The sequence below is a fragment of the Ambystoma mexicanum genome, chromosome 8 (genome assembly GCF_040938575.1).
Source record: "Ambystoma mexicanum isolate Mex_15411 chromosome 8, UKY_AmexF1_1, whole genome shotgun sequence".
Lineage (NCBI taxonomy): Eukaryota > Metazoa > Chordata > Amphibia > Caudata > Ambystomatidae > Ambystoma > Ambystoma mexicanum.
Genome location: NC_090929.1, coordinates 1,681,469,505 through 1,681,486,441, shown reverse-complemented (window position 1 = coordinate 1,681,486,441; position 16,937 = coordinate 1,681,469,505). Strand labels below are relative to the sequence as shown.

The window sequence follows — 16,937 nt, the reverse complement described above, 5'->3', positions numbered from 1 at the left end:
ATACAGAAGCCATTCCAATGGACATGACCACAGTCCCCCCCCCGAAACGCACGCAAACACAGGCACCTGTGACCAGCAATATTCCGAAAATCACAACATTCCACCAGTCCACCTGGCTGACCGGCGTCTGTTACACAAAACCCAATCCCCCGCCCCTGAGCATGACAACATTCAAACAGTCATATTGGCAGCCCCCATCCCTGACCTCACTGGGCTCCGTAGGCAAACGCGCCCAGCACAGTACCACGCGACTATACTCCGAAGCCGGAACCCAATGCAGATCTCCTCACAATACATCGCTCCCCAAATAGGAATATGCCACATCACTCGCAAAGAAGAACGCTACACGGCCCATATCAGAATAGAAATTTAATGCACAACTAAATCACCAAGCTCATACAGCCATTAGTCCATGAACTCCAAAACACATATCACCATTGTGGGCTGCATCCGCAAGGAATGACCAGCTACTACTTGTGTGACGCCCTGTTCCATCATGGCACACAGAGCCACATTCACGTACGAAAAGGCAACATGGAAGCGCACAGAACCGCAGGCCCGTCCCAATGGGGAGGCACTAGTCCAGCTGAAAGGCCGAAATGTTGCTCCGAGCCACTAGTACTGCGTAAGGGCATGTGGCCCATTGGCGATCGTCCCATAAGATAGCTCCACTGATTAACACGAAGCAGCAGGTGTCGGGAGTAAACGCCATCTGCAGGAGTGGCCTACAGATGGCAGTGGCAAAAGGGGAGGAGATACCTGTCAACCAAAAGAAAAGAAAAAGAACAGAATGGCCATCAGAACTACATTCGAACAACTCACTTCAATGATCACACTAAATCCACAGCCATATGCTAGCCCACTCCAAAGGATCATCACCACCCCAAAACCACTTGCGACTCATAACTATCTATATCGAGGTGTAAACACCATCACAAACGAGTGTACCTGTGCATGCGTCTGTCAAAACAGATTCCATCAGATGGGAATGTTAACGTGCATGGACACAAGTGTCTGAAGGCGCGTCGAGACAGGGAGGGCTCAACAAGGCCAGATAGACGATGGTCCCACTATGGCAGCCCTGCATCACATAGCGCAGGGGAGGCGGATAGATTCCAAGAAGCCCTGTACATGGCAAACCCTGTATCAAATCACCTGCCCATGCATCCATTCATCATTCCCTCATCCTGTCATAAAAACGCCTGAATATTTACTCACAAAACATTCGAAATTTCCATTGAGTCTGTGCGTTATGCAGCCTGCAAAATCCACAGTGCCCCAGCCCGTAATTCCAGTGTTGTGAAGTTACATGTATTTGGGAACGTCCGGCCTCATCGGCCACGTCACTATTGCGCACCCCAAACTATTCATATCAATCATTGCTCCTCGCCATGGCCTCTGTCTCAAGGACATTGAACAATAGAACGTTATATTTGCAGTCAGACCTGTGGGCATCTCCTCTCCGCTAGCTGAATACCGAAAGCGCCGGCCTTCGAATTCCTCATTTGCAACATCACGTCGAAAAGGCATCTGTGGCCGTTTGAAATCACAAATTAATCCATCTAGTGCGGCTGTGTGTGAAAATGGCAACTGCCATCACCCACTAATGGGACGCCCCGCCCGTCGTTGCAACTCGGTACAGTGATGCATGAGGGCCCACCGTTACTCGACTACTACGTTCCACTGACCCATCACAAGTCTGTTCGCGACTGCAAAGATTGTATGTGAAACAATGGGACCATAGCCGAATGTACATATCAACAAATGTTACACGGCCATCGGGTACAAATACATGATTGCAATAGCAAGATGCCATTCCTCGATTTGCAGCGTTGTGTGCGGGACGTGCTCGCCCAAAGGGGAGAGCAGCTTGCACAGGTGGAATGAATCACCACAGGTGGAGGCCATACAGCCTGAAAACACATAAAATGCACACCCAGTCTCCTCCCACAACCACACCCACTCCGAAATGCTACCGGCAGGACTCGCGATGTTGGCCCTGGGGGACTTGATAGCACTGCAAGTACTGCAACTCCAAGAAGAAGACGAACACCAACTACAACCGGCCGCACGGAGGAGACGCAGGAGGAGGAGGAGGCCAAGGCAGGGCCAGCAAGGGCCGCCAGCACAGCCACTACCACCACGCAGGCAGCCCGCAATCCCACGCCTCCGAGCACATCCGTTCAACCTCACTGATGAGCATATCCACACCCTCTACCGTTTGGACCGGGACACCATAGCCGCAATAGTGGACATGACACAGGCTGACCTTGTCAGCATGATAGATAGCCCAACCGCCATCCCACCCCTACTGAAGGTGGTGTCTGTACTCCACTTCCTGGCCACAGGCACCTACCAGCACACAGTCGGACAGTTGCATGGCATTTCTCAGCCACTATTCTCACGGACACTATTGCAAGTGCTCGATGCCCTCCTGCAGCACGCAGACGACTACATCTCTCTACCACGCTCGGAGCAGGAAATTACCAACACAAAAGTGGGATTCCATGCACTTGCCGGCATACCGGGTTGCATTGGTGCCATCGACTGCACCCATGTGGAATTGGTCGTCCCACATGCCATGGAGGCCCAGTACCGCAACCGAAAACAATTTCATTCCCTGAATGTACAGATGGTGTGTGACTCCAACAGGATCATTACACATTGTTGTGCCAGATTCCCTGGATCAACCCATGATTCTATGGTCTTGAGGAACTCTACTATACCACGCTACATGGAGCGACACGCAGGGAACAGATCCTGGCTACTCGGTGAGTCTCTTTTCATGCATGATGATGTGTGGTATGTGATGCGGCAATGACCTGGCAGGAAGGGGGGGGGGGGTGTGCGTACGTAGCTATGGCATTCCACATCATACGTTTATCGTCCACATACAGGTGATGCTGGGTATCCACTGAAGAGATGGCTCCTCACACCAGTCCGGAACCCACGGGACCAGCAAGAGGAGGACTACAACCATGCCCACTCACGTACCCGTGTAGTCATTGAACAGGCATTCGGCCTACTGAAGACTCGTTTCCGCTGCCTCAGCAGGTCTGGCGGGGCACTCCTGTACCGCCATGAGAAGGTTGCAAAGATGGTCATGGCATGTGTCATGCTCCACAACATGTGCGTACGTAGAAATGTGCCCATGCCCCCTGACGCAGAACTGCAAGCACCTGATGATGGTCATGATGAGGGTGGGGATGTGGCAGCACCTCAAGGAGTCTGCGAGGCACCGGAGGGCCGTGACATTCGTCAGCATCTCATTGATGCATGCTTTTAGCACTCACGCCTGGTGGCTGATACATGGACACGGGACTCGTGGCACTGTGTGTGTCTGGTACATGCACAATATGGACTGTACGCCTATGATGGCCTAGTACACAAAGATCATTGTCCACACATCTCATTGGTTGATCGTGCACTGTTTATGGCATATGTGATATCATGTTGAACACCCTATCGACCCGCCACCCTAGTGAGCCCAACACACCCCCTCCACCCTCCTACCTCCCCCCCGAACACCAGTGTCCAAAGATGCTCATTGTCAGTGGGCTGTCGCTATTGCAAGCCCCCTCTGCGGATGTCAGGGGCACCCCTGCCTGTGGAGCGCAAGTTCCTCCCAGATCTACGTTGGGGGCTGCCCTGGATGGAACTTGCAACGGATGATGTCTCTGCCTGCTCACGTCCATGCATGTCCCTAAGGGTTTGTGAGAGCTCAGTGAGCACACGGCGCACTGCGGCAAGTTCGGCACATACGTCTTTGGACGTCGCATGCAGTTCCCCCCTCAGGCTCTCGGTGCTACTCTCCATTTGTGCCCTTAGTGTCTCTGTACTTCTCTCCATTTCTGCCCTGAGTGTCTCAGTTGATGTTTCTATGTCTGCCTTAGTGCGCCCACATTCATCGGCATGGTCCTTGAGGAGCGTGGCCAGTTGCTGCTGTTGCACGATTAACTGGTCGAGGGACTGTTGCCTCTGCTGGGCCATGGCCATTTGCGGGGGTGTCACAGAGGGGCTGTTGACCTCATGTTGCCTTGCCACAGGGCTTGTGGGGGATGGCCAGTCGTCGTCTTGTGGGTGCCCCTGCGTGGTATCCTCATGTTGTATGGGATGGGACAGACAGGGGGAATGGGACAGGTCATGGATGGATCTGACTTCGACATCCCCGTCTTCTGTGTCGGAGCATGCTGCCATCATTGGGGTGTCACCTATGGTGCTGCTGCCACCAGAGGCAGTGCCTTCTGTGGCATCCGTTGGGGGGACCTGTGGTGGTGGTGTTGTGGGCATGCTGGCTGCTGGGGTGCCTGTTGATGTTCCCTCCTCTGTGCTGCCACCTGATGTGTGCTGCTGCCGTGTCTTGATGCGTGCAGCTGAGGTGGAGGGTCTTTGGCCGTTGGTCTTGGCCCTCTTTGCAGGTGCGCTGGTAGGGGTGTCCTGATGCTCGTCGTTTGGATCAGACCCTGTGGTGGAGTAAAGGAGGGCGAGGGTTAATAATGGGTCTGTGGGTATTGGAATGGCATTGTATCACATGCATTGGGGTGGTACCTGAGGGTGATTTGGGTCGGGGCCTTGGAGGTGCTTTCATTTGTGTGTGGAGTGAGGGTGCAGTTGTTTGGCAGCCTGCAGTTAGGGTGTGCCTGCTGCACGTGTAGTGGGTGTTTTAGGGGTTTTTAATTATTTATGTATTTATTGTGAGTTTTAAAGTGCGCTATCAGGGCGATGTGTGTGGACGTTCTCCTGGACATGTGTTTCTGTTGCACTATGTGGACACATGGTAGTTCACATGATTGGACATTGTGGATTTAGCATTGTTTTATCTGGCCCACCTACCTGAATCTTCGGATGTCTGCACTCCTTTCTCCATCCCTCCGACTCCCTCTATGCTCTCCATTCCGATGGTGGAGGCACAGATTTCTTCCCAGGGGGTCAACTTGATGGGTGATTCTGGACCTCCCCCGGTGGCTGTGGCAATGTTGCGGTTGGCAGAGAGTATGCTGCGGACGCGTATCCGCAGGTCGTCCCATCGCTTTCGGCATTGCTGTGGGGTGCGGGGTGCGGTCCCCACCGCACTTACCCGCTGTGCCACCAGAGCCCATATGGCCTTCTTGTTCGCAAGTGCCGTCCTGGTCATTTGCGTGGAGAAGACGACGGCAGCATTCTCCTGGAGGGTCTCTGTTAGCACGCTGAGTTCCTCACGGGAGAAGTGGACCTGCCGCTTGCGGTCGCACGCTTTCTTCGCTACTTTTCCCATTTTTCTTGGTTTCGCTAGGGTGGATGACGGGTTGGGGTGTGTCTCGGGGTAGTGTTCTTAGTGGTTGTGTGGTTTTTGTGGTTTTATAGGTGTACGGCGGGATGTTTCCCGTTCCGGGCCCATGTTTTTACTTCCGTTTCCGTATATTACCGGTCACCGTACTTTCCGGTAGGCGCACTCTGCGGTGTCCGCTGTGATGGGTGGCGGTATTGCACCTAGGGCGACGTACGGCGGCGGTGTGGGCCGTTTTGGGGTAATTTCCGCCATCGCGGACTTTGCACTTCCGCCATGCCGTGGTGCTCGTGCCCGATGGGTCGGAATGGGCCGCACTTTGCTCCTTCGTGCAATGGCGGAAACGCTATTTACGCTGTTGCGGTCCGGTCAGTCACTTTCCGCCAGGGTCGTAATGAGGGCCCTTGTAGTTAATTACGCCACCGTAATTTACGGTGGCGTAATTAACTCCTTCCCCACTCCCATTATACCCTATGGGGCAAAAATGGGAATGGGGAAGGGTAAAATGGGGATTGCGGATTTACCGCCCCGCCAAGGTCGGAATGGGGCGGTAAATCCGCCAACCCCCATGGCGGTATCGGCAGCTTTCCGCCGTGCTCCATGGTGCATATTGCACCACGAAATCCGCCAGGGTCGTAATGAGGCTAGCGCTTTTTGAAATGTTAAAATGTGTGTTTCTAATGAGCAGTTGCAATACATATTGCAGCCATGATAAGAATGTGCACGCTCACCAACGCATCCTAGCATGAACATATGAAGCATGTTCTAATTGGAGTTCTCATTCCAAGGTTTATACTCCAGTACACAATTGTCGACTTTCAGGGGAAGTGGACAACTTGCACCAATGAGGGTTCCTGGCTGCTTTCATATCAAAGAGCATTTTATCAAAATAAGAATGACCACAGATCTATATATTAGAGAAACACATCTGTGATCTCTGTCTACCATACATAATGCGCTGTAGACAATGGGCTTGATGCTCATTTAATGTTTTACAATATGCACTCTCACATATAAGTAGTTGTACTTGAGCTTTTGGATGTGATAAAACATAGCTGTGCCATCTGTCCTTCCACTGGGTTGTGGGACTTTCCTGCTCCTCATTTCCCGAGATACTATTTCCTCTTCCAGTTTGACAGCACATGCCCAGCCCCCAATGCACAGACATCCCTAGAATGACACATCTGGAGAAGTAGGCATGCAGGTGACGTGGAATCAGCTGCTCTGTGGCTGTCATCTCCAGCCCGGCCTCACAGTCTCCCCTGCCCACCCCCCCCCCCCCCCCCCGCTCCCGAGGAGCCTCTGCAGATAAACACTGGCTTTTCTTAAATCCCAGGTGACGAATGAGTCAGAAGGCGCGTGGCTTTGCCGCCCGTGCAGAGAACGTGTGGTCAAACATTTACAGCTTCCTGGCCTTCCAGTATCACAGGAGTGAATGTCTCACTGCCCAGGTATTTACAACAACAAGGCGCAGATGCAAGCGGAAGCCCTCAGAGTGCACTGGAGTGTGAAAGCACGAGAGGTGAGTCCTGCCAGACATTATTGCAAGGCATGGTCAGACTCGAAGGACCAAGAAGCTCAGCCCAGAGAAAGAGTGCAGCATAAATGCCACTAAAAGGACACACGACGGCAGAAAGCCTTGTCTTGTACAACTCCTGACTCTATTTCATATCCTAGTGTGAAGTACACATTGTTTGCAGACTGGGATAAGTGGGGAAAGCGTATGAAAAAATTAATATATTCATTCAGAAGCGGTAAGAGAGGGTGCCCTGAAACAAACTGCCAAGTAAGGCAGCATTGTGGTGAACCCTACCTAGCAGGTATCCACCAACCCTGCCGGACAGTTCTCCCAATCGAGTAAGTTGTTACATTGATTTTTTTTTAAAACTAATTTCCTTTTGGTCTGTGTGTTTTTTCTGGCACCGAATAGAAAAAGCATTTTTTTTTTTACTACCAGCTATGTTTAAATCACTGGTTGATCCAATTAGGTTCTAAATAAGATAACCTTTTTGCTGGCAACCATTGGTAGTAGTACCCCTCTTCTTTATGTTTGCTGGCTGACAAATACTGGAGACTCTTTCCTCAGGCGGAAAGTCTTCCACACCCACGTATCCAGGACTGGAGCCTCTGTGCCAGTGTCGTATTGGGACTTCTAAAACACATCCCATCCTTAATGAACATCAATCAGGGTGTAGGCCGGGATTTGGGACTGAATCTGCCCTGTTAGAACTGAAGTCCAGACTATTGGGTGGTGTGGACCATGGAAAGTTGTCTCTTCTGATGCTCTAGGTTGAGGGAAGTGGCTAATTTCTCGAATGAAGCAACCCAATGGATTTCTTCATTCCTGAGTAATCGGGAATGCAGGGTTTATTGTGGGTTTATTGTGGTGAGGCTGAACCTCTTCCCACAATCCTGGATTTGGTGTACCCCAGGGGGCATGTATTTCACCATGTCTATATAACATCTGCAAGGTACCTTTCTTTCTGCTTTACGAAAAATACGCTGAGGACACTCAGTGTGTCATCCCACTTACAGGTACTCATGATAAAGACGAATTTCATCTTAATAAAGTATACAACCTTATTGAAAGTTGGATGGTACAGAATGCCCTTGCTCTGAATAGAGACAAAACTGAGCTTATGGTCGTTGGTACTTCCAATATGGTAAGGAAACTGGGACCTGTGTATGAGAGCGTTTGCATAGAGGACACCAGAATTGCCATTCAAAAGAAGGTTAAGACGCTGGGCATCTTCCTTGAACAACATCTAAACATGAAAGCAACATGAAAGCTCACGTCAGCAGTCTGGTTTCGTCCTCAGCCTATTATATCAAGCTCTTGGCCCATCTCCAACCCTTTATTACACAGTCCAATGCCGAGACCATTGCAAGGGCTGTAGCGGGTGCCAAAATTGACTACTGCTGCAATCTATTGTATGGTATCAACAAAGGGGACTGTAATCGTTTGCAGGTAATACAGAATAGCGCAATACTAGTGGTTACTGGTATTGCTTGGAAAGACCACGTCTCTGAGGCGAGACAAGGTTTGCACTGGCTCCCAGTTGAGTCAAGGTTATTATATCGCCTGCTGCTAATCAAACACAAATGTCGACTGGGCAAGATGGCCTCCTACTTAAAGCACTTGCTCAAAGAAAAAACCCATGTGAGATCCCTTAGATCCAATAACACTGATCAGCTGTCCCCGCCCAGATGTAACACCATCAATGCCACTAATGGAGCTTTTCATAATTCGGCTCCAAGAGCATGGAATGGACTTCCTCCTGATCACAGGGGTTTAAAGTCTATTGAACTTTTAAGGAAGAAATTAAAAAATCTGTTATTCAATTGAACCTGCTCTTTTCTTCTGGACTTCCTCCCTGTCTAGCCCAGGCTTCCTTATCCTTATTTGTTGTCAGTCTTCATTGTTGTCCTGGTACCCTTAAGCCTACAGGTCCATGGTTTGCGCACTATACATGATTAAAAGTAAAAAAAAAGTAAAGGGCGAAGCCAGGCTGTGACGCAGCAAACAAATGTACTTAAAGTACCTCAATACTTAGTCCAGTGAGTGGTCCCAGATGAGCCAGATATGGGAAGACATAGACTCTGTCCCTCCTGACACTGGCCGCCACCACTGCCATCAGCTTGGAGGACACCCTGGGTGCATAGGTCAATCCAACGGGAAACACCTTTAACTGCAAATGTGTGTTTCCAGTGACAAACCTAAGGAACCTCCTGCGTCCTGGTGGATGGATGTTAGGCACAATCCTGTGCAGTTCCCTTGGGGAACACTGCAAAAAGATTAAGACTACAGGAGCAGCAGTAAACCCAATTGGTAGCAGTCTGCACCACCCAGATTTACCTGGTAGCTGAGGGTGAGCAGTCAGACTTCTCTTAAGAAGAGTAGGGCAGTATGGAGAGTATACACAATAGGGTCAAAACACAGTAGAGCAAACAAACACTGACCAGAGCTTTGTATAAAAAGTATATAATTATTTATTTAAAACACACTTTAGGCAATACACTAGCACTCTCAATGAAAAGTAATCTAAAACACAGTCAGGTAAGTATACACACCTCCCTTGATAACTATCAGACAAGTCAGGGTTAAAGCACAACTATTTGTTAAGACAAAAGTGAGCACTTAACCTAGATGGCACTCCAATAGTTTAGGTTAAAAAGGGAGAGAAAAGGCAGAGCATAAAATAAAACAGTTCCCAACACTTTTAAGAGTTCAGAGCAAGGGGAGAAAGGCAGGTTATACTGTAGAGCCAAAGTTCATAGGCCAGGCCCACTTTAAATGGAGCCAAGCGAAATGTGCCCAGGATCACACGGTTTAAGGTGCACTGAAAGTCTTTACAGAGTGTTCAAAAGAGATTGGGGTGAGTCAAAAGAGATAGTTAGAAGACCTGGAGCAAACCCAGTTTAGTAGCCAAGGATTTAAGGGTCACCTTCAGCAATCTGTAGAAAGGGAGGCCAGACAGGAAACAGTACCTTAAAGAGAAAGGAAGCTCCTGCGGGGGCAGTTGTTCCTGGCAGTAGTTGAGGTTCATGGTTCCGACCAGGGGAAGAGAAGATCTCATCGAGGAGGAAACATGGAGTCGTTGCACTGCACAGTGATGATACCAGCCGCAGAGTTCCCGATTAAAAGGTGCAGTCCTTTTATTCGCGGTCAAAAGTGGTGAGCTTGGCTATCCGGCCGCCCTGGTGCTTGGCACGGGCGATTCGACCAAGTGACGTCTTTGGAAGCGAAAAAGGGCGAACTGGTTGGTCCTACCAGCTCAAAGGGAGAAGACTCTCTAGCAGAAGATCTTCTCTTGTCGTCGGAAAAGTGGTTAGTTGGTTGCAGCAGGGCTTCACTGGTGGTGTCGTCGGTTGCAGGTGGCTCAGCTTCTTCCCTTTTCGGATTCTTAGGTCCTGTGGCAACTTCTGAAGTTCCAGTCCCAAAGGCCCTGCTTTTATGCAGAAAAAACCCCATTCATCAGCCTAGCTGTCAATCACACATGCTAAGTGGTGAGCCGAGTGGCTAACCACTGGGCCAATCAGAGCAGAGTGCGACTTGGGTTGCTAAGGCAATGCAGTCCAGGGTGCCAATTCCCCCCTCCTCCCTTCCTGTGGAACCCAGACCGAGTGGCACCATTTGGAGGGCTTCTGTGGAGAAGCCCGCCAAAATAGCATAACAAAGGGCTCGACCTTGGTCAGAGTTACAGAGACGGACACAAACGCCATTTTAGAATTAAGTTCTGGCAAAAGACCCAACCAGTGATTTAATATTAAATAAATAAACCGGCGGTATCTTTAATATTGCACCAAAAAGTGGTGCGTTTAAAATCAATGGGAAAATCCCATAGAGAATATTCTGGAGGAATATTTTGCGTGGTAACCACTGCCACCAGCCAGAAACTCGACGAGGGGGGACGGGACAGTGCCCCCTCGAAAACAGACCCAGGGCCAATCGAATTACCCCTCACCAGTACTTCCACAATATGATGGTTTGTACTGGTTCTGTTCACAATTTTGGACTACTAAAGCCAATGGTGACTTTACATGCCCTGGGAGACAGTAGTCAGTCCCAGGGTATCGAGTCTATGTTTGGGGGTCACTGTGACACCCCTGTGGTACTGCACTGAGGGTGCTGTGTACCACACATACAGAAAAATAGATGATACTCTATGGAGTAAAAAAGAAACCTCATAGCCCATAAGCACATAAGTCAAGGACATACCTCAAATCATGTCTAAGAGTGGGACTAAAAGAGTCTCACTCTTAACAGGAGAAAAAAACAAACGCCAGAAATACAGCAAAGCTGCCGGGGGACTCACTAGGTTTGGTAAATTAGCCTTATCAGAGAATTCTCCCTAACAATGGAAACATGGAACTAGGCATCCTGTAGGTTCAACAACACCAACCAGTCCTGGCTTTGTAGTGCCTGGAGAATTTCTCCCAAAGTCACCCTCCTGAATTTGTCATTCCTCATTGTCCTTCCTCAGAAACTTGCTCAAACCCCTGAGGTCCAGGTTGGGATAAATTGCTCCCCACTTCTTGGTTACTAACAAGTAATGAGAGTACCATACAGTTCCTCTCTCCTGAAATGGGACGTCCTCCACTGCTCCCTTTGCCAACAAAGAGGCCAGCTCTTCCCTGAGCTCTGGGTCCAAGGTAGGGAGTGTAGGAGGCCTGACTGAAGTCTGCGCATAAACGGCAGACCGTTAACTAGGCGGACAAACTGAAGCACTCAAGTGTCCTAAGTGATCAACACCCACAATCTGTAGTCCTCAGAGACGCTTCCCCCAATCAGCGTATCATGGGGGAGTATGAGAACTCTTCTGTGCCTGCTTAACATGGGGCAACTGTGCTCTCCTTACAAGGATGGTGTAGCAGAAGAAACCCCTTCCTCTTGAACCAAAGGGGAAGGTGGAAGATGGGGGTAGGCAGTTGGACCGCCAGCCCTAAGGATTTAGCCTTGAGTTTTGACTTCTTGAATTTTTCCAGAGACTCATTGGCATTGGGCTCAAAAAGATGCTTCCCATCGAAGGCCATGTCCAAAAGTCTCGTTTGAACCTCTGTGGAAAAGCTATATGATTGGTGGTAAGCAGCCCTGCAGAGAACCACAGATGACCCAATGGATGCAATATACTGCTTTCAGACCAGTCCGGAGGGCCTCACAGCAGCCTCCTTGCTGTCGTTTATATATCGTAAAAAACATTTCAGACCTCTCCCTCTGGTGAAAGTGCCTATGCCTTCGACAACACATGTAACAATTAAGCAAGAGCATAAGAGGCGTTCACCGCCTTTAGCGACATGGTCCCGGACGTGAAGATTGCCTAATGCATCTGTTTTTTTTTCAGATCTCTGTCTGTCGGAAGTCCTCAGACTTCGATGCATCAAAAGGACTGTCGGTTGCACCATGTAATTTTGTATTTCTTGATTATCTCCCTGTCGACTGCCGGCATCGAGGTTGGGTGCTGCCACAATGCATTTGAAATTGTGCATCAGGGTGCATGTAGGGCGATGTGTTCAAATCTGCTGTCGTCATGAAGCAGTGAGGCCAACTCTAAAAGCTCAGCCTGGCCCACCAAGGAATCTGGCACAGCGTAGAGCCCCACTCCAGAGAGTGGCTCGAAGCCGAAGGGGACAGGATCCCCCTCCTCATCAAAGATCGAGCACAGCGACTGAAAATACTCACCCCTCAAACTTTGCTGCACATTCCCTCAAGGCCTTTCAGTTTATGGACTGGCACAAGTCACATGTCATGGCCCATCCCCAACAACATACTGGGAAGACCCATCTTTTCACATGGGTACACAATAACAAATCAAGAAAGAGGTGAACCCTTCCTATGTAAACCACATTTCAAAACATTTAGTGCAAAATTTCAGAGGATCACGAAAGATAATTTAAGTGCTAGGAAAGCGGGAACAAATGTGTGTATATATATATAAATTGCTAAACCCATAGGAAGACCACTTTTTCGGCGGCTTATAACTTCGCTCCCGCTGGAGGAATCCGTACCAAACTTTGATAAAAAAGTATATGGCCCGCTCTGATTTTTCTCCGCAAGTTTTGTGAGGTTTCGTGCAGGGGCGGGAAAGTTATAGGGGGGTCCCACATTTATTTTTTCTCCATAATAATAATATGAAATGTTGTACTTTGTATTTAAATGATCAATATTTCATCTATATTATAAAAAGAAATGTGTAGGAAAAATTAAATGTACGCCCCTGATGTAGAGAATTTCTCGAAACACGTTGGGCCATATGAATAAAACGTCTTTTGGACTAGACATCTAATTGTGTTTTATGATATTTTGAAAATTACTTGTTTACAACTGTATAACAAAAAATACTAAGTGTCATAACATATATTAGGAAAATAACATGTGCCCTTACAATGGGGATACTTGTTTTCTTAACAGTTTGGCTTTAGACAGTGTGGAGGGGACGGGAACTTACTTTCTTGGTCATATACCTGTACCAATTAGGTTAATTTATCACTGTATTGTCGGCTGCAAGGAACTCTTACATTCAACTGTTGCTTGCAATAGTCTCTGTATATGGGACAGGAGTCTTGCATGAGTTTTCACCAGTCAATGCAGCAGCTAACGTAAGTGGAGAGATTGTTTGAACTAAAATTGCTACATTAAGTAAATTCAATTGTTACCTAGGACATCCATCACCATTTCACACCTACCTGTTGAAGTAACTCAGGATAGTGTTATGCGCTGGCAAAATCTGAATTTTGGAGTTCTGCTGTAGAAAGAGCCAGTAGACCACTGCCCGCAGAAGCCGATATTCGTTAAAGGTGAATAGCCTGCATGAAAAGAGGTATTGTCAATTCACTGTCTCCCACACAAGCAAAAGGATGTAGTATGGGTAAAGCATTATCATGTACTAGACGTGTGAAGAGCTAGAGACTGATACACAAATATGTAAAGGGAGACAGAATAGTGGACTGGCAGACTGGGCAGCTGAAGGAATGGAGAATGAAGGAGTTATGCTCTGGCATTTACCCACCACGGTCATGGTGAAATGGAGACAGAGCAGAGCAATGGACACAGCGATAAACCCAGAACTGTAAGAGAGCGAGGGGTCTTCCACTCTTGGAGGGAGCGAACATTCTTTTAGAGGGTGAAAGGGTAGTTTTGAAGATCAAAAAGCTACATTTGGAAGGCGAGCATACACAATCTGGTTACTTAGGACGGGATTCCTATAAATGAGTAGTGTTGCACCTTGCATATGAGTTCTAGGCCAGTCACAGGATTAAAGTGCTGAAATGTATTGGGAGTTTGTAGGAGAAGAGCCTATGGAATACACTGACATGTAGTATGCTCAAGTCAGTGCATTTTTAATTGAGCCTATATACTACTCTGCTCACGTATGAAGGAAAGGGGCCTGCCTAGCCCAATGGTATGTTCTACCCAAATAGAAACATGGGGCCTGAGGAAAGTATTGTTATGCACTGGACATATACCGAATACATGTAGGAAATGCACTAATGTACCAGACACATGAAGGAATGGAGTCTAACTATTGAACTGCCTTTTACAGGACACATTCAGGGAAGGAGCGCGAGTACTACACTAACATGTTGTATATACATAGAGACATATAAACAGAGCAAAGCATTTCCCTGTTTTGGGCCCAACAAGTGTAGCGTTAGTAGTAAACATACATGTACAGGGCACACAATGGAATAGAGTCTGAGTAAGACAGCGTCATGAATAAAGTACTGCAATATACATGAGGTTACATGAAGCATTGAGAAATGTGCAGCCATGTTAACTGGACACATGATGAAATCTGAGAATTACATTGTAATGCAGTGGGGATATTAAGGAATGGAGAGTAGTACACTAACCAATTAACAAAGAGGAGGGAATCCCAATGATACTACTAAAGTAGTTGCTCTACCTTTTATCGGGTGAGGTAAACTTATTGACATTAGAGATAGTTAGCATATACCAACAGCTTACAGTAATATTTAGATCAAAGCTGGTGTTGTCACATAATCAAAAAATACATTTTTATTAATATCAATTTGTTACACAAAAACACAATTCATGTAGTGAAAAGCAAAAGTCTCATTACTTTTGCTGCCTCATTACAAAGGCTAAAACACTGTCTAATACCGGACCTTATAGTCGTGACATATGGACCTATATGAAGTTAGGTGACACGTTATTGGTGAGTGTCGAGGGAATCTATAGGGAGGTATAGGGGTAGTTAGCCGATTTACAACTCTCATATTCTTAGAGTGTATTGACAGTTTAGAAATTTCTTATCTAGAAGTGGGAACTCGACATGTTTCAGTTCTCATGTACTAATAAGGAACTTTCTTCAGGAGTAATGTCACTGTTTTTAAAGATAATACAGTAAAGACAGAGGATATTATAAAAATAGTAATCGTTTTGAGTCTTTGTTTTTGTGTGGCATTTCAGACATCAGACTTGTCACATTCAAACTGTAGCTGTTGGTATTAAAGATAAAAACAATGAGAGTCAGCTTTTATTGCTTGTATTCTTACAATAATCTTATTTTATATTAAATTGGTTTAGGCAAATTAATTACCTAGTCCAAAGGTTTAGAGTATGTCCAAGGGGTTCATTTCCTGAATCAAGCAGGGGTTGATCCTTGGGGTTTGCTTTAGACTCAGATGTTAGTCATTTGCAACCTGCAATGCAAATTTGCATTTTTTTAGACGGACTGCTGTAGAACAGAACTGGACTTCATCACTATGAATAACCTAGGCAATAGTATTCATTATTTTCGAGCTTACCTTTTAGATAGGGGCCAAAATGGGACATAAAAGAATCTTCAGTTTTTACTCTTCTGTTCAATTTTTTGTAAATAGAAGTCGATCTTTATTTTTCTGTGATTTTCAGAAGTTCTAAATTAATTATAGTGGGGAGACACATAGATAGCATATTTAAAAAGTCTATGGAGGGATTAGATACAGAGCATAGGTAATAGACTGCTCTATTATTATCCCATGAGCCGCACCTACCTGTCAAGTTGGAGTTGGCTTTTAATCACTGTCGTGGTAGTCCCACATATTAATCAGTATATCTTCTAATTCGGGCATCTATATTTATGATTTAATCTTTAGTTTGGCACCAGTTCACAGTCGAATCTGGAAGTTAGAAAACATTTGAAGTTTTTTTTTAGCTGTATGTTAACCTACAGTCGCTTTATCTAGTTCAGCAGTTTATGGTTCTAATAGCGACCTGTTGCAGCATTTAGTTAAAGAAATTGTGCCCTTAGTGGGCTGTGGCGAGTAATCTGCTTACTTGTATCTGGAAGAGGTTTATTATCCCTGTTGCGTGGTTGGAACTGTATACGCGGGCGCCCGGCTCGTATCTAATCCAAAGCGAGTCGGGGTCACCATCTTGAAATGGTAGTATTTATAACGGCTGGTGTCCTTTCTTTGTGTTTGTAGTTATCTACGGATTTCACAGGGCAGCTTTCGCGTTGTAGGGGCGTGTTAGTCAATATCTATTGGGCTATGAGTGCTGTTTTCTCATATTTGAAGCTAACCGTATACCTGGACAGTGCGTATACAGAGGATATTGCATTTACTGGCAGATAATTATATAAAGAGGACAGTAATTAACTCGCACAAATTTTGTTTTTTTTAAATGGGCAGTGATTAACTCTTGCGCATTTACGACATATTTAGATTAAAAAATATGTCTCTAATCTATCATTTTTAAGCCGTCTTCTTTATAAAACCACAATGACTCTGGTGAAATTTTGACTCGAAATGGTATCTAATCTGCTTGCCTGAAGATCCATACTTAATGGCAGGTGTAGAAAGCAAACTTTAGAGTGTTAAGCTTTTATGGGGAATAGTAGTACTAGATGTTGAGTGGAACCCTTCTAAATTGAATAGTGTGTCTAGCTTATACAGGGACTGCGATCACACTTGTAGTATGTAGAAAGTGGCTGCTGAAATAGATTTAAATGTTATTCCATTCAATGGCTTCATTAATCCCTACTTGATCGCTTTTTGTTAGAAAGATGAGTCTTTGTTCTTTTTATAGTAACATCTTTTTCTTCTTGTTAGTGTCATTCCCTAACATAGTCAGGAGAACGGTCCATCGTAGATCTTCACTGGTATGGCTGAATTCCAAGAAATGCTTAACCATTGGAGCTAGTATAGTTCTATTTTTTATACAGCT

At 46.7% G+C, this 16,937-nt stretch overlaps 1 protein-coding gene across 1 annotated transcript in view; it reads right to left on the bottom strand.

Moving 5' to 3' along the window:
• The window catches only part of BTBD16 (BTB domain containing 16), a 1,066,677-nt gene that overhangs the window by 316,655 nt on the left and 733,085 nt on the right, over positions 1 to 16,937 (bottom strand). The window contains exon 12 of the mRNA XM_069611979.1: positions 13,451 to 13,570. Within this exon, the coding sequence (XP_069468080.1) occupies positions 13,451 to 13,570 (120 nt within the window). The remainder of the gene's footprint in view (positions 1 to 13,450; positions 13,571 to 16,937) is intronic.